The 23,090-nt window shown below is 44.9% G+C and overlaps 1 protein-coding gene across 1 annotated transcript in view; it reads left to right on the top strand.

Moving 5' to 3' along the window:
• Positions 1-23,090, top strand: part of LOC126522689 (metabotropic glutamate receptor 5-like) — a 402,455-nt gene that overhangs the window by 357,128 nt on the left and 22,237 nt on the right. Inside the window, exons 8-13 of the mRNA XM_050171464.3 lie at positions 377-609; positions 2,695-2,938; positions 9,408-9,582; positions 15,466-15,592; positions 18,994-19,315; positions 20,268-20,900. Of these exons, the coding sequence (XP_050027421.2) occupies positions 377-609; positions 2,695-2,938; positions 9,408-9,582; positions 15,466-15,592; positions 18,994-19,315; positions 20,268-20,900 (1,734 nt within the window). The remainder of the gene's footprint in view (positions 1-376; positions 610-2,694; positions 2,939-9,407; positions 9,583-15,465; positions 15,593-18,993; positions 19,316-20,267; positions 20,901-23,090) is intronic.

The raw sequence follows: 23,090 nt of genomic DNA, 5'->3' as shown, positions 1-23,090 counted from the left end.
GGTAGTGCTCAAGATACTTAATACTGAACATCCTTAGCAGTTAAGCACATAAATAGGCTAGCAAAAGTGTCGCTTTTCAATGACTGTTTGCCTGAGCAGAAGTAAGCAATCATTTTTCTTGTGTGCTGTGGGCATACTTGCACTATTAAAGTGTTCACAGTTCCTTTTTTTCCAAGTTGAGAATTTTGGACGTTGTTGTAAGGTGTAAGTCTGTAAAACTATGCATAATTCTGCGCTTTCTGCGAAAGTGTACTTCATTTATTAGGAGAGAAAAAAAAAAGGACTTCCTTCCTTCTCTCTCTCTTTTTCTGACGATGCGAGAATGTGCGTGCATGGTTTTTGCTGGTCACCCTTATCTTGGCTTGCCATTCCGCAGCGATGGCTGGTCCGACCGCCAGGACGTGGTGAAGAACCAAGAGAAGGCGTCCGTCGGGAGCCTGTCCATCCGCTTCCACGCCAACTACGATCACGACTTCGACCGCTACTACTTCGGCCTGAACCCGTTCAGCAACGTGCGGAACCCGTGGTTTAAGGAATTCTGGGAAGTGCGCTTCAACTGCTCCCTAGGCGTCGGTCCGGGCTCGGCTCGCTACAACCGCACCTGCACCGGTTAGTGCTTGTCCCTATCCTCTGGGAGACGCTTTTCTCTGTATAGCTGTGACGATGAGGAGGAGGAGGAGGAGGAGGAGGAGGAAGAAAACGATGACCGTAGCTACAGGCGGGCTTGTCTTTTCGGATGCGTGTCGGCAATTGCTACGCCCGAGTGTTCTCATATTTTTGAAGTGCGGGGATAAACATGGCGCTGAGTTAATCACGGCGTAACCCCCTCTCCTCTCGGCACAGACGTTACGGCGCGAGATGACAGCTCCGGTGACCTCACCACGGGGTAGCTAGCGGCGGGATCCGAATGCGCAACCTAATGCAAACGCGATTTCTGGTTCTCAGTGTTGTATGTTGTATCAGTAGCCGGCCATTGAAACAGTAGACATAACCAGCTGCTTGCACACAGCGGCGAACACTCGACAGACGGCTTGTCTGCTGAAATGCCTGGACAGACATTAATAACGGAGCATTTCTAACTGTCAGTAACTGTGTTCCGCATTTAAAAAATGCATTAGGAGCAGACATGACTCAGTATTTGGTGTTTTCCAGTGATGCGTTGCATGCACGCAGAATTATCACGAACACGCTGAAATCTTTATCTCGGCAGATAACCGAGAACAGCCTTCTGCGAGCTGGAGACATGGAGATTTGGATTGAGATTGCTTTACTGCAATATATTTACACATCAGTACATATCAGAAATGTACCTAAATGGTGAGGATAGCGAAAAAAAAACTGCATTATAGAAGCTTGACTAGCTCCGCCACCCACTGCTTACAAAAGCAGCTACGGAACCACGCTCACACAGAACAATTCAAAATAATTTTCCCGTCACAAAGTACAAAAACAATAATGATATCATGGCTAAAATAGAATTTTCTTATAACGCGCGTAAAGTTTCATCTGTTTGTTCAAACCTACTTAAGTCAATACCGTAATACTTGCAGTCTATAATTAGTTCGCTGCCGGGGGATATACCAATAATTGGTATGCCTTGTTAAGCGTGAGGAGTGATTAAGAGTTAAATTTGCTAAAGTGCGAGCGTGGTGGCCGTTTGGACTTAATTTGGTCCTAAAAGCTGTCAGAAGGTGATATTTGTATATGGTTCTGATTTTTAAAACGTTAAATTTGGGAAATGATTCGGACGTGTGCACATTGTACAACAAACCTGCAATGCAACGCATTGCATTTTTTTGCAATATGATTAAGTTGTGCAACAATTTATTGGTACCGGTAACCCAGACTAGATGACAGTAACGCAGACGAGGAGAGAATAGAGCGTTATATAACAATCTTTTGCTGTTCTGGCAGTATGCTCTGACATTTCGCAGGATACCTACCGTTTTGGTAAGTTTATTTCTTATGTAATATGTGCGGTTTTCCCAGCACATGTACTAGTGAAACACAACACCCATTATCTTTGCAGGCGAGGAAAATTCTATTCTGACATTATTTAAACTTAGGGAATTAAGTATTTTGCATGATGTAGATTTGACCCTGAAACGAACAGCTTTTTTTTTTGTCACAATTGATAAATAGTGTGTTATTTACTGTCCAAGCGTGTAGTCTGTTTAATGTGTCATTTGCAGATGCTATGATGTTATCAGCATTCGTTTCTGAAAAAAAAAATATAAATTCCTATCGTCTGCATAAATTACGTATTGTGCTGAGGTATGTATTCTTACGATATGATTTATGAAAATAATAAACAGAAGTGGACCGCGTATGCTGCCCTGAGGTAAACCTTATCTAATTTTTTTATAGCGCCGACAGTCGTTTCTTTATGGACACACTTTGGTGTCGATCGGTCAAGTAGCTTTCAATTCACATGCACATAATCGCTTTTCAAGTCGGCTTTTATTAGTGACTCGCACGTTAGGAAAGTGAGAAAGACGTAGCCGTTTCCACGTGCGTTTTCTTTTTTTTAACCAGCAACCACTTTTCATTATGTTTATGATTGCGTCGTGTTCTCCCTTGCGCTGCTTTCATATTAAACGCCAACCTACTCGTTCAAAGTTTCACCTCAGTGGACTGATTTGTTTATTTCGCCCCACCTCGACATTGTAATCCTCGCTTTGTCCCACGTTCCAGGCAAGGAAGACCTCCGGGAAGGTCACAAACAGGACACGAAAGTGGAGTTCGTCAAGAAATCCATCTACACCATGGCATACGGCCTTCACAACATGCATCGCGACCTCTGTCCCAACACCTCCGGCGTGTGTCCAGCCATGGTGCCCGTCAATGGCTCCGTCTTTTTGCAGTACCTCATGAACGCCACGTTCGCTTGGAACAACGAGACAGTCTTCTTCCACGAGAACGGAGACCCGCCAGGGCGGTGAGCGAAGCTGTGAAATATCATCTCGATGCTTTCAAAAAAAAAAAAAAAGAACATATGCTATATTAAAAGTACTTATGGGAGATCAAGTGGGCCTCGCGCTGTAGAAAACAGTTAATCTTGAAGTTTAAAACTTGGAAACACCAATACCAAGTACTTTCTTTTTCTAAATAAAGAACTGTCTACGTAAACAACTCTAATCTCACAAATCCCACATCTGTGATTGGATATGATACATAGGAATCGGTGAATAAGAACAAATATTCTCATCTGCAATAATATTCTTCTATATCTAAATAAACAAGTACTTATAATATTCAGTACTATGTAGTTGAAAGTTGGACCTCCCGATCGTTGAAAATAGAGAAATAAAAACGTTTCGGCTCCCGTACGGGAGCCTTGTTCACTACCTGATTGTGAATAAGATTTTGAACGAAAGTTTCTGTGCTGCATTCGAAGCGTGTTTTATTTCTTCTTTTGTTGTCTGGTCGGCGTCCAACTTTTAACTACTTACAATGTCTCCTCCTGACCAGACGGCTTTCCATCAAAGTCATGATTTCAGTAATACCTTTATATATATATATATATATATATATATATATATATATATATATATATATATATATATATATATATATATATATATATATATATATATAAAGCGTGCTTTCTTACAACACAGACATGCCAGTTGAGTAGCAAACTTGAAAGACAACAAGGTAATTCATTGGGTGAGACGGCGTTCAACATCTTGTAAAGGCAGTGCCAGCGGACGGGACTGGCGAAAAAAAGTAAAAAAAAAGAAACAAGAATACAAACAAACAAGCAAGCAAGCAAGCAAACAAACAAACAAACAAACACGGATTTAGTAGTTGAACTGAAACTTTCATTGAAGAAATGCACATGCGTAAAGAAGCTACAGGCACCACGTGAAAGTGTAGCGGTGTGTCTAGCTAAGCCTTAACGTGGAGAAGCAAGCACAGGGCTTCGCTAAAGAGAGTCGAATATTCAATTATTCAACGAATATCTTTTGTCTTTATGTAACTTCTGCAAGGAAAATAGGTAGTGGCGTATTAATCTAAAATGTTGTTTTGCCATGTTTCGTTGTTATTGGATCTTTTCCTGGGTGTATTCAAATGAGGTAAGAATCACTTCTCCGCAACGTGAGTACATAGAACGTGTGTCACGTATAATAGTATACAATTGAGGAACCGAATTTAGGTGGACATATAGAGACATCATCTTAACGGTGAATAAAACTTGATGCACAACAGCAGAGCTTGAAAAAAGAAACACAAAGAGACAACAACAACAACAACAACAACAACAACAACAACAACAACAACAACAACAACAACAACAACAACAGCAACAACAACAACAACAACAACAACAACAACAACAACAACAACAACAACAACAACAACAACAGCGCGTTGAGCACAAGGCGCATAACTATCCAGTCAAGTAACTTTCATTCATTCAACGTGGCACCAAATTGATTTTGCTGGCAGACCACTTGTTGGGAGCCCTACTAGGTAAGTGCGCATTGTGAAGCAACTAAAACATGCTCGATCAATGTATCAGCATCGGGATAGAGATGTGAAGTTGTTGCTTACAAAAGTGTGTTCCATTGTTGTGCGCATTCTAGCCACCGGAAATGTTAATCTAGCGTAAAGCACATGCAAATCTCCTTCGTGAAAAAATTCAGATGTTTTTCCGATGCACCGAAAGGATTCGTGGTTTAAAACGCTGTGCAAAATAGGCGCGTGTCAAAGCAAACACGCCAATGTACTAAGAAAACCGCTGAGATGATGCGATTAGCGTGGAGTCAATAAGTTTGAAAGAGCGGAAACAGGGCAAAGTTCCTATTTCTTTCTGTCACTTCTCCTGACGTGGCAGTAGATCTGAAAGTTTGCTGTTACACCTTGTTTATGCTTGAAACATTTTAGAATGTACGGCATGGAGTGCTTGAATATATACTAGACATAAAGGCGGAAAAGAAAAAAAAAATGACCAACACGGACGGTAACCTTCAAGTTCTCTCTGACGTCATACGTTATAATTTGCTTTAATTAATTTATTTATTTCACGCTAAGGGCCAGATGCATTATAGAGGACAATGTGTACAAAATGCAAACAACAACAAGCACAACAAAATCAAGGTAGTAATAATAAAAATGATGACGTTCAAGTAACACGTTAGTATACAATGCTGGCTGGTGCATCGGGCAAAAAACGTTTTTTGTCACCAGCATGTGCTATGTCAGCGGAAAGGTGGTTCCACTGAATTGCTTTGTCTGCTCATACTGTGTTACCTTTTATAGAGCGAAGCTAGTCATTGGAAATATAAAATGACGCATTATATAACAAAAAAAAAACATTATTTCGGGTAAGTTATGCATAGTTTACTTGCTGTTGCTCTGTACCTTAGTTGACTTTCAGTTTTAGTGTGGCATTAGTTTACTTACCTGACTTGAGTTTGTGTTTTCATACCACTTGTTTATTTCTTATTTTCTTTCCCATTTCTTTGTTTCCTATCTTCTTGTCCTCTTTCCATTCCCTACTCCGAAAAGAGTAGGCAGGGTTTGTGCCCCTCTCGGTGGCAGTTGTCAGCTTGCTCCCTCCCTGTTTCCTTTGTATACTTGTATGTATGCGTAACTAACTAACTAACAACAACAACAACAACAACAACAACAACAACAACAACAACAACAACAACAACAACAACAACAACAACAACAACAACAACAACAACAACAACAACAACAACAACAACAACAATAACAACAATAATAATAATAATAATAATAATAATAATAATAATAATAACTTGGAGTTGACTTTAAGCTTTAGGTTGTAGTGTGGCATTCGTGTACTTATGTGACTGGAATTTGGGTTGTTATGATTTCATTACATTTATTACGATTTATTCTTTTTTAAAATCCCTATGTGAAAAGGAGTAGCCGGCGACAATTAAAAGCGACTACATCTTGTAAATATCATATGGTAATAATAATAAAAAAAAGATCCCTAATTAGCGATATCTGGTACGCCACGCGCTGACGGCGCGACTTCAGTGCTTCGGGCGTAAGAGTAAGAAATAAAGGGAACCTGGGTTACGAAATCTAATTTTTATTCTGCTAACAAAATGTTCATGTCATTAAAATACTGCCAGGAAGGTTCAAGAAAAAAAAGGACAAGAAAAGGAAAGTGCCACGCCCGACATCATACCTAGCTTTAGTGTCTAGCTACAAGGCAGTCCAGCCTTCGCGGTTATCTCAAGTGCAGTGTAACGACGCGCCAAAGGTGGCTCGCTGAGCCAGGAATGTCAGCAAGATGGCGGAAACAAAGAAGCGAATCCGAAACTCTGTCTCAGACGCAGTAAGAGAAAGTTCTCGAGGAGTAAGCCAGAATGGTGGCCACTTTGCCGCACGTCAAACCCATTCTGTGCTTGTCCGCCGTCCGTGACTAATTACGGCACCGTGTCGTTACCTCCAGACGCGCCATTTCCTGAGCCGAGAGCACACACAAACGCATATACCAGCATTGTGCGCCCGCCTATTGTTTTTCGCTGGCTTCTCGCTACCTATTTACGCTTCGTGCACCTGTCCTTGATGTGTCTTTGTGGCAGTCGGTTTCTCGAACCTTGTTTCTTTTGCACCGTGTGCTATTTTGTCCGGGTATCTAACGGCACGCTTGTTGCTCAAGAGAAAACGAAAGTGAAAACCGCAGAGTCGCCTGACTTTTTTCTACAAGTGTAGTCTTTCTTCAGTGTCTTCACTCGGTCTGTGTCCCTGCTAGCCCGTAAGTTGACTTCTTCCGTTATAAAGAAACCAGAGGCGAAGCCAAAGGTCGAGAGTCTCTATACAGGTAACAATGTTGACCTCTTTTCGTTGCAACATGTTCCTATGGGTGGGCAGCGCAACGCGGACGAAGGACGAGAGGAAGTACACAATACGAGCGCAGACTTCAACTTCAAGCACTTGTGGCGAGCAAATGCGTCGAGAAGCGCGGATGAAAAAAGAAGATCTGTTCTTTTCTTGTCCACTTCGATGCAATCGGATATTCGCTGACCGTTATCTTGAACAACGCTTCGGCAACTGCTGCATTCTTTTGTTCTGTCTGCCTCACCAGTTCGCAACAGTCGGTGGCGTTCTCAATGTAATTGCTAGAGTGTTAACTCCTCTGCTCGCGTTGGGTCACGAAAGCGCATGCCGGAAACAGAAAGAGCGCGAGAAGATCTCTGAACGGGCGCTCGCGTTATCGTTGTTCCTAATACAACATCTTAGTTTTCGTCCATTGCCGCAGTTAATGACGATATTCGTTGAAAAGAATAAGAAGGTTGGCAAAAGCTGTCATTCTTTGAAATTTTCACACTGCAAGAATCACTTATTAGTGCTGAGGAATCCAGTGTGGAATGCACAAGTTGTGAGCGGCACAAAATTTTAGGCGTTCGATCGTATCCCTTTCGATGCAACTGAGACACGCTCGGATGAATCGAAAGCATTTGCGATAGAAAACTCTGAATTCTTTGCGGTTTGTGCACAGCTCTTTCTTTCGAAACATACCATGTTGTGCCTATGAGTACAACTACGGGCATCTGGCGAGCTATTGAGAAGGTCACTGATTCAAAGAGTTTACCGTCCCAAAGCATCACTTGGGCTGCAGGAGAACGCTTAATGCACGGATGTCTTTGAACCATTTCGTTCGATTCGCGTGTCGTTTACCATGCACCAAAAGCGCGGTGCACGAGGGTTTTCACTTCGCACCGGGGCCCTCATAGAAATGCAGCAGCCGCTTCAGGGAGTCGAACCTGCGACCTCAGTATGCTAGCACTATGCTACCACCACTTCATTACCACGACAGGTCGTGTTACGCAAGCTTTCCTTCAATATCAACGTTCGCCAAGCAATAAAGGGAAGCAGAGACTAGTCGAACCTCAGGCTATTATAAAGGAAGAAAGCCTCCACTTTTGTACCAGTGCTACCATGAGGATCGTTAAATGGTGCGCGAGATATCTGAGAATGCAGTATCGAATCTAGCCCTCCGCTTATAGCTCATGAATTTCAAGTACAGAAACCAACGTACCGTTTTTACTTTCTATGGTTAAGCAATTTCTGGGCACATCAGTATTTGGCACTTCATGTGCTCCTCTATCCTAGCTATAACGAAACCTAAGTCATTCTGCACGCCTCTTGTTTCATTGTTTATCACCGGCGAATACGAAGTTATTCGGGCAGCAAGGACGCTGTAGTTTATCACTAACCAGCCGTTATGCTGCTAGCGAAAGAAGAAAGTTTCCGAGGAAGCGGTGTACTTTTCTTTTACCGAAAGTGAACGCGACAGCACGGAGGAACCAAATGTCGCGCATTCGCTTCCTCGAAAGCACGCTCACTGGAGCGGGCGTGAGTCGATTCGGCTTCCGCAAAAATTTCGCCCGGCTGCCGCTTGCTGGTAATGAAACGCCGGCGGCATAATCGTCACGGATGGTTCGCAAAAAAAAAAAAAAGAAAAAGAAAGAAAAAAATAATCTGCACTGAAGATGCTTTCCCCAAGGCAGAAGTAAACTCGCCCGCTTCAGAAATATTTTTGCCTCAATCGTCGACGCCAAGTGTGGAGTCAGAGACAGAACCACAGCCGGCGGCGGTTTTACGCGCGTCCTTCGAACGACTTCGGAGCTGTTTCAAGCTTTTCGGTTGCTACCGCCAGCTGGAGAATAGCGCTGATTTCAAACCGTTTAACTCTTCGGCTTCCCGCGTCTCTTTCGCGGCGCAGTTAGTGCCGGCTGCTGTGGACGTTTTCATGAAGGCTAAACACCGCTTTTGATGCTTTCACCACCGCAAATGTTGTCAGTCTTTAATTCATGATTAACTTTGTGTTTTCGTCCTTGCCTTCCGCGTCGCGTTCGCTTTCCTTTTCATAGTTTTTCTGTTTCTATTTTTTTTGTAGGAATTTCTTTTTCTAGCAATCTCCTGTTACAGCAACCTTGTCTATAAGGGAACTGTAGTAACTTGATTTTCCTTTTTCTTTTTTTATCAATGAGGGTTGTCCTTACGCTACGCGTAATAATTACGCAGTACTGCAGACGAATGCAAACAAAGCTAATCCAGAACCTCTTCTTGCTTCTGTATTAGAGTTAGCCATCGCTCAGAATGACCACCACAGATTCTGAATAAAGGTACACGTATTCAGCAATACGGAGTGTCGCTACATTGCGTCAATGCTAATCGCATTAGCGTCGACAGTGCTCTTGAGATGGGCTCTGCCTGATTTTTTACATCGAGATCTTACCTAGGTAATAATCTGCACACGTTTTCAAACTGTACCCATGCTTGTACATGCATCTACGCGGACAGTGCAAGGTGCAAGTAGCATGCTAATTATGGATATGCGATAAAACGATCCTTCCTTTGGGCTGTCGTTTCAGCGCATGCAACTGGTTCCCGTTCCGCGTTCGTTTATGCAGGTACGACCTAATGAACTACCAGCAGCTGGGTGAGCACCACTACGACTACGTGCAGGTTGGTTCGTGGGTCAACGGTGAGCTCACCATGACTGGCGAGGTGCAGTGGCACCAAGCACAGCGAAAGACGCCGCCAGTCTCCATATGCTCGCTACCCTGCGAGAAGGGAAAGGTCAAGGTACGTCAATCTGTCACGAACCCGGCGCTGCTTTTCTTTTTCTTTAGTCGAAAGGACGGTAAGACAAGCCCACCTCGTCACCTCATATGACCGACGGCTATTCATATTCGTATAATGGCCTCGCTCTCAGCCACAGGCCTTCTGCAGCGATGGTACTTGAGGTTGACGGCGTCTGTTAACTTTTTTTTTTCCTGATAGAGGGAACATCTGACAAAGGAATCACGTTCTCTGACGAATACGGGTCTGGTTACCGAAACCTTGGCGCCGAGCGAAGGTGACCTAAACGCCCCTTTCATGTTCCTCGATGTGATGGTGGTAGTGATGGTGTTAGTTAAACCTGAGCCTGCTCAGGTTCAGGCTTAATCTGAGCCTGAGAATCTTTATAACGCTCGTCTGTGCGTTTCTTGCCATGTCACTCAGGCGTATCACCAAACGTCGAAATAGCCGCTGTGTCTTGGGAAAACAACGTGAATACCTAACACTTCTTTCTACGAACCGCGGTAACCTAGTGTCTGCGACGTTGCGCTGCGGATCTCGAGGTCGCGGGTTCGATCCCTGCGATGGTGGCCGTTTTTATTCTGTCAGCTTCTCCAGAAATCTGCACATTGAGAGACACCGCGTTCTCATTTCGATGTTGCTTTTGTTCGCAAAATAGCTGCAGTGTCTGCCATGTCACCTCTGTGTATACCCCCCTGTAGCCATTGCAGACACCCCATTTCCCCCCCTCGACAGTTGAGCTTTAGAGTGTTCCGCACGAGCAGTCAGCTTTCATTCAGACACAGCGACATCACGAGGCTCGCATTATTTCGAGACGCAATAAGGGCGAACGAATTTGGTCAGAACGTTGCTATGCCCCTTCAAGATGTCCCTATGCATACCGTTTTCAAATGACCCTGAGAAGATGCTAATCTCTCCAACTGCGTACCGATCAGCAGGGACACGGAACCGCGTAAATCGCGTGCTTTCGGACAGGTGCTCTTAACGATCTTTTCTGAACAGCATACCAGAACGGGTCATTTTCAAAAGTGGCACTTACTTCAGGGCACTTTCGTCAGGCACTGTTTGTAATTTGTTTTTGTTCATCTCCAGCGTGAAGTGTTTGTCGATGACCGCTCTTGTGCGCGGGAATTCGCTATTAACGACCTCGTTAAACCATTTCTTAAGCTGCGTTTCAAAGATGGTGCACAAATGGCAGACGGGCCTCGGGGCCATGGTGTGTCGTCAGCGCAAGACTGCTGCTAATTATATGCTTTTTTTCTTTTGCTTTCTCGTACAAGATTTGCTTCTTCGCCTTTTTCTTTTTTTTTCTATTTGCTAGTCTCTCAATTCAGCTAACACAAAGCAACCCAGCTGATCGCACCAATCCTTTTGCACACCCACTTTTCAGCATCTTCAAAAGAAGTTTGTTTTACTCTTAGTAGAAGTGAAACTTTCCTGTGTGCAAAGCTTCGGTCCATACTTTTAAGTTCACGCTACCGTTTTTTTTTTCATGACCTTATGTTATACTTGCATTAATGTGCATGAAACGCCGCCTTAACCCTTACTTCGTATTTATTTTTTCTCGGAGTGTGAGCTGCTGTGATTTACGCAACGGCTCTACAAAGGCAGCGCTTTCGATAAAAAATTTGGGCGACACTTAAGCTTCGTCTTTCAGAGAGGAACGCAATAGCGTTCAAAGACCCCTTACTGCTTTTCATGATTCCAGGCAAATGCAGCTTATGCAACCGTAACGTTTACCGGGAAACGCTGGCTGCGAACGCTATGCACAAAGGCGAGCTGTCTGGTAGAAACACGGCCTCTTGCGTGGGTCGATCTCCTATTAGTGTTTCGCACTTTTAATATTTCAGTCTGAGAAGAGCTAACATAAAGAACGTGCGCTGTCGGTGTTTTTTTTTGTTTTTGTTTCATTAGATTTGCTTTTGGTCTGCCGTTCTCATAATTCCGAGAAATAGCTTTGTAAAGAGTGAAAAACAAGGTATGAGCAACTTTGGTGGTAGAGAAGTGGTTGGGTATGCGTCGTTCGGAATTTGGTCGGAAATTATTTTGTCGAGGTGTCGTTCGATGCTAGACGCCGATGCGGGACGCCGACGCCGGAATGCCTGCTACACGGGCGGCCTTAACTTTACCGCGTTGAAACGCGTCTACATTACACAGGATGGCGCTGCTGCAGCCATCGGGAACACACGTGCAGACACACGCGCGCACGTATACGGAGACAGGCTGAAACACATGCCATAACAGGGAGAGTTCAGTGCTTTGTGAGCCGTACTGTGTTCCTATATGCGTTGCAGAGGAAATCCTGGGCGTTGTGAGAGCTTCGTTCACGTTATTTGACACACTCTATGCAAACGCTTACAGCTAACTTGCCTGCTCTATAACTGATACACTGCACTGATACATCCACACCAGTACGCTAAGATTACCGCGTTTTGCACCGTCCTACAACTTAGGCGGCACAAGCTTGTACTTATGTCCGGTGGGCGTGCTCCTAAAAATACCGGAGCGCGTCACGGCAGCGCTACCGCCTCACGCCTAAATACGCCTGGAGCTTTTGAGAAGCTCACCTCGCCTTACTTTGTGTGTGCAGTTATTCTAACACGCACGCTCTACGCCACAGAGGTCTTTCTTTCTTTGTTGCTTCTTTTCTTTTGGATCAACGTCGTACTAAAAACATGCAAAAGAGACAGGCCAGGCTAGCTAACACTCGCATCATGGCGAGGACCCCTCGGGCTTTATTCCGTGCTCGAGATGAAAATCCTGCCACGTGTGGGTCGGTTCGTTAATGATGTGGAAGGAGGCGACTTTTGGAAGATATTTTTCGTCTATTTCTTTTTCTTTCTTTCTTTTTTCGATGCCCACTCTTGTCTGCTGAACGCGTCTCTGTAAAAAAAGTAATCGCTTCAAGAAGTAATTATAGATAAGAAAGAAGTCGGGTCAAATCTGCCGAATGACCTCGTCCTGTGCTACCCGTACTGTGGCGCCAGTTTTTGACGGAAGCTTTGTCTTTTTCTTAATATTTTTTTTTAGAATTACCGACGTCTGACTGCTTCGCTCGTTTCCTGTGAGTGGCTAAGAGATGGGAAGTCCGGATTTAGAGATTTTCTGGACGTTGACTCGAGTGTGGTCAACCGAAGACGGCGGGCTTATAAAAAAAAAAAAAATTTCAGCCTTTCTTTGATAAAATAATAGTAGCCGCACACAGTGAACACGTTCCAGCTTGGCAAGAAAAACGGTACATTCTTGAAACAGGCAAGTAAATGAAAAGAAAAATACATACTTTTAATAATAAAAAGAGAATAGATTTTTTTTCCGTAGAGACTGCAACAGGAACGAAAATAAAGCACACCTTTTCTAACCAAGTATAGAATAGTTCCTGGCAAAGTCTAATCTAAAAGATAATACAACAACGCGTGTTGTTCTTTTTGATGAAGGTCATTTTCCCGTTGCTTAAAGATACCGAGAGTGTTTTCATTTTCCTGCTACATGTTTCCTGTATTGAAAGATGCGCCTTAACTTGAAGCCTCGACTTGACTTGGCCAAGTCAGGCACATTATCAAGCCAGACGGGATCGTGCCCAATATGCTCATTGCGTTTCCCTCGGGACGTTCGCGTCAGGCGTTACCTTGTGCCGGACTTATTAAAGTCAAATCGTAGCTTCAACTTAACGCGTTTTGCTAACAACGGGGGTAAGTATTTCGAGTTTTACAAGTCTCAAAATAGAATACAGATGTTTTTAAAAAGTGCACCCGGCTCACAGAGACTTGTACAGCGCACCTTGTCGCTTGGATAAGCAGCTTAGCTCAAACTGGCTGGCGTAGGACATCGGGTATAACGTTACAGATCACTCGCTAATAAGTACACATTCGGAGACGACTGTTAGCAAGAGTATCACTAAGGAGGTAGTCGAGGAAGACCAGCGCGCTCCGAAAGTGCAAGAATAAAGTATAACTAAATTCTGGGGTTTTACGTGCCCAAACCACGACATGATTATGGGTCAAGCCGTAATGGAGGACTCCGGATTTTGACCAGCTGGTTTTTTTTTTTAATATGCACTCAATGCACTTCGAAAATGCGAGAATTGTACTTTGTTAATGCTGTATCACTTGTCCTGGAATTTACCACCGTAAAGTGGTACGTGCTGGTTTGCAACTGGCGGCAGAAGAACGCTAACAGGAAATACAACAAACTACACGACAAGACGATGCACATCAGACGAGAACGTGGCGGCTGACGAGCGCCGTCTAGGAAGTGACGGGAGTCACGTGACTTCACACTAGACGTCACGCGTCTCTTCTCTACGATCTATATGCGTAATAAACATTTCTGACCTTTTAATTAATTCCAATATGAAATAACGCGTTTACCACTCCCTAAGTTCGCTGCTTCTGTATAACTGATGCTCGTTCGCACTAGTTCACCGTGCCACTTTCAAGCTAGAAATATTGCCTGTGAAAATTTCAGCTTACCTTTTTTTTTTTTAACCACGTAACCACAGTAAGTTTATTGCCCCTGAAGTCGCAGTTTATACGCTGGTAGAGTCAAACGCCTTTATAACAAAGCGCTTAGAAACTTCAAAATTCTTCGTTATACAAGTAAATTCTTTGTAAGTATTGCGCACCGTACCACTCGCAGTAGAGCTAGCTAAGCACGTTTAACAAAATAAAACGTTTACTTACCGTAAATGCAAGAGTACGTAGCGAAAGACGTAGCTAATTGTCTTCTGCACACATTATCTGACGGACCGTGTGAATGGTGCCAACCTTATGTCACAGAATTTCTTGTCACCCTCAGGCTACAAACTTGGGAACGACGCAGGTACAGCTGCAGAGCGTCGAATGCCTCCATTGCCGTCAAAGTTCTCGGATCTTCTGCAGCCTGTTCAACACTGTTGCCTTGATGAACCTTCCCCTCTTTCCCGTAATTCTTGGCTTCGAAGACGTTGTCGTCGTCAGTTTCGAACAGATCGTCATGTCGTTATCAATTGCGACGTATTCGTCTGCCGGGAAGCCCGGCTGCTTTGTTGCAGCAAATGGCGTACGAGTTGAGCGATTCGTAGAGACGCGCGCAGCAGTACTAGAACACTCGCTCTCGCTACGCTCGTCGAGCGCGTCGATAGTGCGCAGTGCAGCTGAGTGGCAGCTGCGGAGGACTGCTGTAGCATCGCTGTACGTGCGTTCATTGTAAAGCAACGACCCAGTATTTATGGAACCGCGAATTTCTTCGTTGTACAGGCACTTTCGTTGCGGTGATTTTGGCTGCAGAGGCGTTCACAATAAATGCGAAACATACGAAGTCGGCCAGGACATACGGGATCCGTCGTTCTGCGAGCAATTTCGTTGTAGAAGAATTCGTTCTACAGACGTCAGGCTGTGTGTAAGAATATCGTGCAAGAATAATAATAAAATAATAATAAAAATCGCCACATAGGCTTGTTTTAAATGACATGGCAAATCTTATTATTGTTTTTATTCCGTTGGGTCTCGGAAGTTGTTTCCCTATATTGTGCTCTAGTTACAAAGTGTTTTGGATTTATACTTTTAATGCGTCTTTTGCGCAACATTGTTTTGATGCTGCAGTTCTTGTCGCGTAATGTGCGATGCCTTCTTGATATTGTACTTCCAATGAGGTACATTGTTTTGTTTTCTTTAGTAACAATGAAAGTGCTTTCCACAACTATGCTTCATGAACGGGCCCTCAAGGTATGTTTATAACCCTATATGATCCTCGAAACGCAGGTAAACTTCAACTGAGTTGAGTTGAAGGTGGTCAGGGAATTATTGCGACGTAAGTGTTGAGCCGGAAGGCAAATTAAAAGTAGAACTATGTTGCCCTCGAGAGGCGTACGCGTAAATACAGTATGACCTCCTCGCTTTACTCTTTCAGAGCATCCACTCGGAAACGATGAAGTGTTGTTGGAACTGCGTGGCCTGCAAAGAGAATCAGTACGTCAAAGACGATTACACCTGCTTGGACTGCGAGAGGGGTTGGTGGCCCAATGAGAACCTCACGGGTGAGGCTTCGTTGCAACTTCCATAAGAACTACGTAATATGTGCAGATCGGAACAGAACAGAGAAGTTTGACAGGCGAAGAACACATTGTTTTAATTTTTTTAATGTTTAGCACTCAGAGCAATGAGAGAGGTGTATCTATAGTCGCTCTGTCAAAATATAATAAAAATACATTGTTTAGGTGGCTCTTGACGCAGTTGTTCCGACATTTATCAAGGTTTGAGGAATGAGAACATTTGTAAAGAACAGATTTCAAGGAAGAAGCCAAGATGTTACTATGTTACACGTTTAAAAAATTAAATAAAGAGCAGTCTCGGCATCATCTGTGAGCGTTGAGAAGCGCTGGCAAAAACACAGACAGCTACCTTTCTTCGTTGTCGTGCGTTAGATCTGCATGTTCGAGCGTTACCCTTTGGTCTTTCTTCGGCATAAACATTACATGAGATTATACGTTGAATAGGTAAAAGATAAACGCAATTGTACGCATCACGGTTGGTTGTGTTGCATTTAATTAACCACTTCTTAATGTTTCGCTTCACATAGATTCCAGCATAAGCGTTGAAATTGCACAATTTTGTTCGGAGCAGCACCCTTGTTTCGGCTCCTTCCAAACAGCATTAAACTGCATCTGTTGAAAGCCGGCCTCAAGTACTGGCGAACCAAAATGTTTGCAATTTCAAAGTATCGACTTCACCATGTTTCCGTACTACACGACAAACGATAGGAGTAATGGTTGCGTTGTTAGCGTTGACACGAGAAACTGCCATTCAGCTTTGAGGCGGCATATCCTCACGAACGTTTCTATTTGCCATTTTTTCCCGTTTTCTTCATTGTCTCGAACGTGACTCGAGCGTAGCAGGGTGCTCATCTCGCACCGCGAATTGTGAAGCTTTGTGTCATTCTTTACGAGGCATTACATGTCATCATCATCATCATCATCAGCCTAGTTACGCCCACTGCAGGGCAAAGGCCTCTCCCATACTTCTCTAACTACCCCGGTCATGTACTAATTGTGGCCATGTTGTCCCTGCAAACGTCTTAATGTCATCCGCCCACCTAACTTTCTGCCGCCCCCTGCTACGCTTCCCTTCCCTTGGAATCCAGTCCGTAACTCTTAGTGACCATCGGTTATCTTCCCTCCTCATTACATGTCCGGCCCATGCCCATTTCTTTTTCTTGATTTCAACTAAGATGTCGTTTACCCGCGTTTGTTGCCTCACCCAATCTGCTCTTTTCTTATCCCTTAACGTTACACCTATCATTCTTCTTTCCATGGCTCGTTGCGTCGTCCTCAATTTCAGCAGAACCCTTTTCGTAAGCCTCCAGGTTTCTGCCCCATATGTGAGTACTGGTAACACACAGCTGTTGTACACTTTCCTTTTGAGGGATAGTGGCAACCTGCTGTTCATGATTTGAGAATGCCTGCCAAACGCACCCCAACCCATTCTTATTCTTCTGGTTATTTCAGTCTCATGATCCGGATCCGTGGTCACTACCTGCCCTAAGTAGATGTATTCCCTTACCACTTCCAGTGCTTCGCTACCTATCGTAAACTGCTGTTCTCTTCCGAGACTGTTAAACAATACTTTAGTTTTCTGCAGATTAATTTTCAGACCCACCCTTCTGCTTTGCCTCTCCAGGTCAGTGAGCATGCATTGCAATTGGTCTCCTGAGTTACTAAGCAAGGCAATATCATCAGCGAATCGCAAGTTGCTAAGGTATTCTCCATCAACTTTTATCCCCAATTCTTCCCACTCCAGGCCTCTGAATACCTCCTGTAAACATGCTGTGAATAGCATTGGAGATATCGCATCTCCCTGTCTGACGCCTTTCTTTATAGGGATTTTGTTGCTTTCTTTGTGGAGGACTACGGTGGCTGTGGAGCCGCTATAGATATCTTCCAGTATTTTTACATATGGCTTATCTACACCCTGATTCCGTAATGCCTCCATGACTGCTGAGCTTTCGACTGAATCAAACGCTTTCTCGTAATCAATGAAAGCTATATATAAGGGTTGGTTATATTCTGCACATTTCTCTATCACTTGATTGATGGTGTGAATATGGTCTATTGTTGAGTAGCCTTTACGGAATCCTGCCTGGTCCTTTGGTTGACAGAAGTCTAAGGTGTTCCTGATTCTATTTGCGATTATCTTAGTAAATACTTTGTAGGCAACGGACAGTAAGCTGATCGGTCTATAATTTTTCAAGTCTTTGGCGTCCCCTTTCTTATGGATTAGGATTATGTTAGCGTTCTTCCAAGATTCCGGTACGCTCGAGGTTATGAGGCATTGCGTATACAGGGTGGCCAGTTTCTCTAGAACAATCTGACCACCATCCTTCAACACATCTGCTGTTACCTGATCCTCCCCGGCTGCCTTCCCCCTTTGCATAGCTCCTAAGGCTTTCTTTACTTCTTCTGGCGTTACCTGTGGGATTTCGAATTCCTCTAGGCTATTCTCTCTTCCACTATCGTCGTGGGTGCCACTGGTACTGTATAAATCTCTATAGAACTCCTCAGCCACTTGAACTATCTCATCCATATTAGTAACGATATTGCCGGCTTTGTCTCTTAACACACACATCTGATTCTTGCCTATTCCTAGTTTCTTCTTCACTGTTTTTAGGCTTCCTCCGTTCCTGAGAGCCTGTTCAATTCTATCCATATTATAGTTCCTGATGTCCGCTGTCTTACGCTTGTTGATTAACTTAGAAAGTTCTGCCAGTTCTATTCTAGCTGTAGGATTAGAGGCTTTCATACATTGGCGTTTCTTGATCAGATCTTTCGTCTCCTGCGATAGCTTACTGGTTTTCTGTCTAACGGCGTTACCACCGACTTCTATTGCGCACTCCTTAATGATGCCCATGAGATTGTCGTTCATTGCTTCAACACTAAGGTCCTCTTCCTGAGTTAAAGCCGAATACCTGTTCTGTAGTTTGATCCGGAATTCCTCTAGTTTCCCTCTTACCGCTAACTCATTGATTGGCTTCTTGTGTACCAGTTTCTTTCGTTCCCTCCTCAAGTCTAGGCTAATTCGAGTTCTTACCATCCTGTGGTCACTGCAGCGTACCTTGCCGAGCACGTCTACATCTTGAATGATGCCAGGGTTCGCGCAGAGTATGAAGTCGATTTCATTTCTAGTCTCACCATTCGGGCTCCTCCACGTCCACTTTCGACTAACCCGCTTGCGGAAAAAGGTATTCATTATCCGCATATTATTCTGTTCTGCAGAACAGAATAATATTACATGTATAGCATCGCAATTTACTTTCAGAGATTTGTATACACATGTTATAGCATTGCACTTAGCTGCATAATGTCATACATATATAGGGAATACAAAACTTTCTTTCTCTCTTTTAACTATCTTAGTCGTTTAATTTTTTGTCGTTGTTGTTAAGGTTGCGTGCGCATCCCGGAGGAGTACATCCACTGGACTGACAGCCAATCACTGGCAGCCATGAGCATAGCCTGCCTGGGCCTGATGGCCACGCTGGCCGCCATGATCATCTTCATCCGCCACAACGACACGCCCGTGGTGAAGAGCTCCACGCGCGAGCTGTCCTACATCATACTGGTCGGCATGTTCCTGTGCCACGGGACCACGTTCGCTCTGCTGGCCAAGCCCAGCGCGCTCACCTGCTTCATCACGCGCGTGCTGCCCGGCCTCAGCTTTGCCATGATCTACGCGGCGCTCGTCACCAAGACGAACCGGATCGCCAGGTACGTTGTCTCGCGACTCCTTGCTGTTCTTTCGGTGCCTTCGTGTCTCGAGTTCGTCAACTTTGAACGTCCGACTCTGGATTTCTGGATTAGAGGCCCGCGCAAGAGCAATTATCTATACGCATTCCTGCTGGCGACGAATGGAGTAAGTACCGTTGGAGACAGAATTTTGTGAATAACTGATGCCGTGATTAGGAATTAAATATTGCAGTCGTGTCGGTCGGAACGTGGCACGGCAGTTGCCTTGCGGTAAGTCCACCGAATCAAAAGAAATACTATAAAATGAAAGAAAGACCAAATTCAACCTGCACGAAAGCACACGCTCTATCTCTAAGCTCTGAGCTGTGGAGCTAGGTTGCGAGGCTGCCTAATTGTTTTTCGTAGCAGACGTCGTGCCCAAACTTTTGTTCTAAATAGCACATTATAAAAGGTCACAAGCCTGGTCACGGGATCAGCGCTAGCTGTCGCTGACACGAAAACACATTGTGGCTGCACAAAAGCTAAAACTACAAAAAGCCAAGCTTCGTTTCTCCAAGCTTAAGCTCTGTGATTCCAAATAGCCGAACAGGTTTTGTTCTGCTTTCTTAGCGCGCACCACACTGAAATGCCTGGTAAGCTTTATTATGTGTCAAGAAAAGCTGGCTTGTAAAGGCCAACGGCCGCGATCTTATGTGAGTTAACGATAATATCTATACTCCTTAACTTTATCATTGCATTGACGTCTTGCGAGATATTTACTCTCCCGAGGCAAGATATTTACGCTCACCAATCACTGATATTGTCGAAAACTTTGACCATCTTAACAAGGTCGCGGAACGTAAACGTTCACGTTTCTTTTCGAAGCAGGGTCAGCGCACTTAATATTTTGGCCGCGCGACATTGCGTCTGTGAATGCTAGCGTGAGCGCATAGTGCTACGACCCCCAAAGTACAGCGCTACTGCCGATTTGCAGGATCCTGGCCGGTTCCAAGAAGAAGATCATCACCAAGAAGCCTCGATTCATGAGCGCCACCGCCCAAGTGGTGATCACGTGGCTGCTCATCTCCGTCGAGGCGGCCATCATCGGCGCCATGGTGGTGCTCGAGCCCCCCGACAGCATGTTCGCGTACCCGGCGCTGGACCGCGTCAAGCTCATCTGCAACACCACCACGCTGGGCATCATCGCGCCTCTGGGCTTCGACTTCTTCCTCATCGCGATGTGCACGGTGTACGCCGTGAAGACGCGCAACGTGCCGGAGAACTTCAACGAGGCCAAGTTCATTGGCTTCACAATGTACACGACTCTGGTGATCTGGGCCGCGTTCGTGCCCATCTACTTCGGCAGCAAGCACAAGGTGATCACGCTCTGCCTCTGCATCAGCTTCTCGGCCGAGGTGGCCCTGGTGCTTCTATTCATGCCGCGCGTCTACATCATCCTGTTCCGGCCGGACAAGAACAACCGCAGCGCCTTCACCACGTCCAAGGACGTGCGCTGCCACATCGGATACATGAACTCGAACATGGCCGCGGCCACGGCCGCCGGTGCCTCGGCCGTGTCCAGGAACTCGTCGCATTCGACGTCAGAGTTCTCCATGGAGTCTCCCAGGTAAGCACCGCCAGTTTAGTCCATTTAATGTGCTTGGTTGGTCACGGAGTTTTGGTGTGCACTGAGAAGAATGTGCTCCTTAGCTCAGCTGGATAGTCGAAAAGCCAAGAGCCCTTTATGTAGACGGAGCAGGCTGCGTCGTTGATGTGCACGGCGCGGCCAGAAGAGCGGAGAGAAGCGCGTGAGCTGACAGCGGCAGTGCTCCATAGTAACCACTGTCGGATATGCATCCACGTTTGTGTGACGTAACGTTCACAACCTACCGAACTGCGGCTCACTGCAGCGGCCTTCCTGTCAAGGAAGACAACTCTCACAGGGCATATGTGCCGCGCAGTTCTTTCAAAACATCTGTTGCCACCAGCTTAGCCAATTAAGACACACTGAAAGTGAGGTACCACAGCGGAGTGACTGACCGTAAATAAGTACCCACTTAATTGTCCTGAACGTGTGTTGTGCACATGCGTCGTGGCATATGCGCTCTTGCTGCCATTTTTATAACCTCTGTTTAAGCACATACTGGTACCTGTAGAGCATTTGTCCATGGTTATTCTTCATTGTGCATCAAAGCACTGCACAAGATAAAGTATCCCTGGAAAGCTCTTGGAAAATGCAAACGGGGGTTCTTATGAATCCCACATGAAACAAGTCGCGAGTCGGACCATCTCTAAAGCACAAACATATGCTTTAACTTTTGAGTAACACAGATATCCAAATGCAGGTAATCGTAGACATATCTGTGCAGATACGGAATACAAAAAGATACGCGTGCGCGCGCCGCATAGACACTATTTCGGCGATACATCCAGAAATACGATGTTTTACCGAAATGTGAAGAACAGTAACCAGCTTTGTTAAACCTTTAGAGACGATAGATTAAAAAAAATATCTGTGCTAATTACCCTTCAGAAAGCTGTGGAGATATTGCTGGTGGCCTTAGAGCCAAAAGTCTTCCTAAAATATTTGTTTCCCATCCGGGCACTTAGGTTCGCCGACTTCATACGGCGATTATCATGTGTACTATGGATATGCCTGGCCGTCGTGACAAATCCGAGTCCTATCAAAGAATTTTGTGGGCGATTGCATTTGTAACTGACACCGAGATCGTGCGAAGCACTAATACACTAATTTTCGCATTTTATAGGTTCTATAGAAGTGGGAGGTCGAATGATTCCCTTGTTGTAGAGTGATTATTTTTTTCCTACGAAGCAACATAAAAGAGTCTCTTAAGACGCGTGTGCACAGGAGCGGGTCTTTCGTTGGAATCCTGCGAGTAAACTTCCTGAACTCTGACCAAAATACAAAGAAGGAAATTGTGAAAGATAGACAAAATGCTCCCGTTTACTACAACAGAAGGTCTTACCGGGCGCTGAGCCTTTAGTTACCACGCAGTTTGCAAAACAAAACGCAGGATAGCAAACAGCAAAACATAAGTGCGGCGTTTTGGGGGCGAGTTGGTACATCTTCACTACGTATACGTAGCGCATCAAAAAGCCTAAATGAAAGAAAAGAGAGAGAGAGAGACAGTGTCTTCGTCTCTCTGTCTTTCTTTTAGTTTCTTTTTTTTCGTGCTCCACGTATACGAAATCATGCACAACTATCAGCACAGAGGCAAAGGAGGAAAAGAGGAAAGGAGGGAGTGAGGGAGAAAGGGGGTGGGTGGGTGGGGAGGGGTGCCTTAAGCGTGCATGTCGGCGGCAAACAACTCGGGTACGACGTCCAATACGCATGCATGATAAGCTCACTATGCTGCTTTTTGACCCGAAGCTGGTTTGTTTAGGGTTTTCTAAGCCGCTCTTCATAAGCCCGCTGGTGCGGCCACATTCGTGTATGCCTACAGGGCGCTTGCAGCGGAACACGGGGAATGAGGTTGTAAATACGAGGGGAAAAAAATGAGATGGGAAGGCAGCAGCCAACAGCAAGTCCTAATACGCCGCCGCATCGTCTCGGTTTTTGAGGGGAACATATATGTGTATATATTTTTTCTCTATCTCCCGGAACAACGTCACCTGCAGCTGTCACTGCGATGCTGCTGAAGTATGCATGCGTGCCTCATATCTATGCTTCTGTGCTTGCCTTTCAAATGCAGTCGCGCATGCAACAAGCTGCGCGAGGAGCGAGGCATAGAAGCTGTTTTACCATCTTTTCCATCTACCTTCCTTCCGAGCGAAAAAAAGAAAAAGATTGTCCCGC

The sequence above is a fragment of the Dermacentor andersoni genome, chromosome 6 (genome assembly GCF_023375885.2).
Source record: "Dermacentor andersoni chromosome 6, qqDerAnde1_hic_scaffold, whole genome shotgun sequence".
NCBI lineage: Eukaryota > Metazoa > Arthropoda > Arachnida > Ixodida > Ixodidae > Dermacentor > Dermacentor andersoni.
Note: the sequence above shows the minus strand (reverse complement) of the source record. Positions and strands in the feature narration are given on the sequence as shown.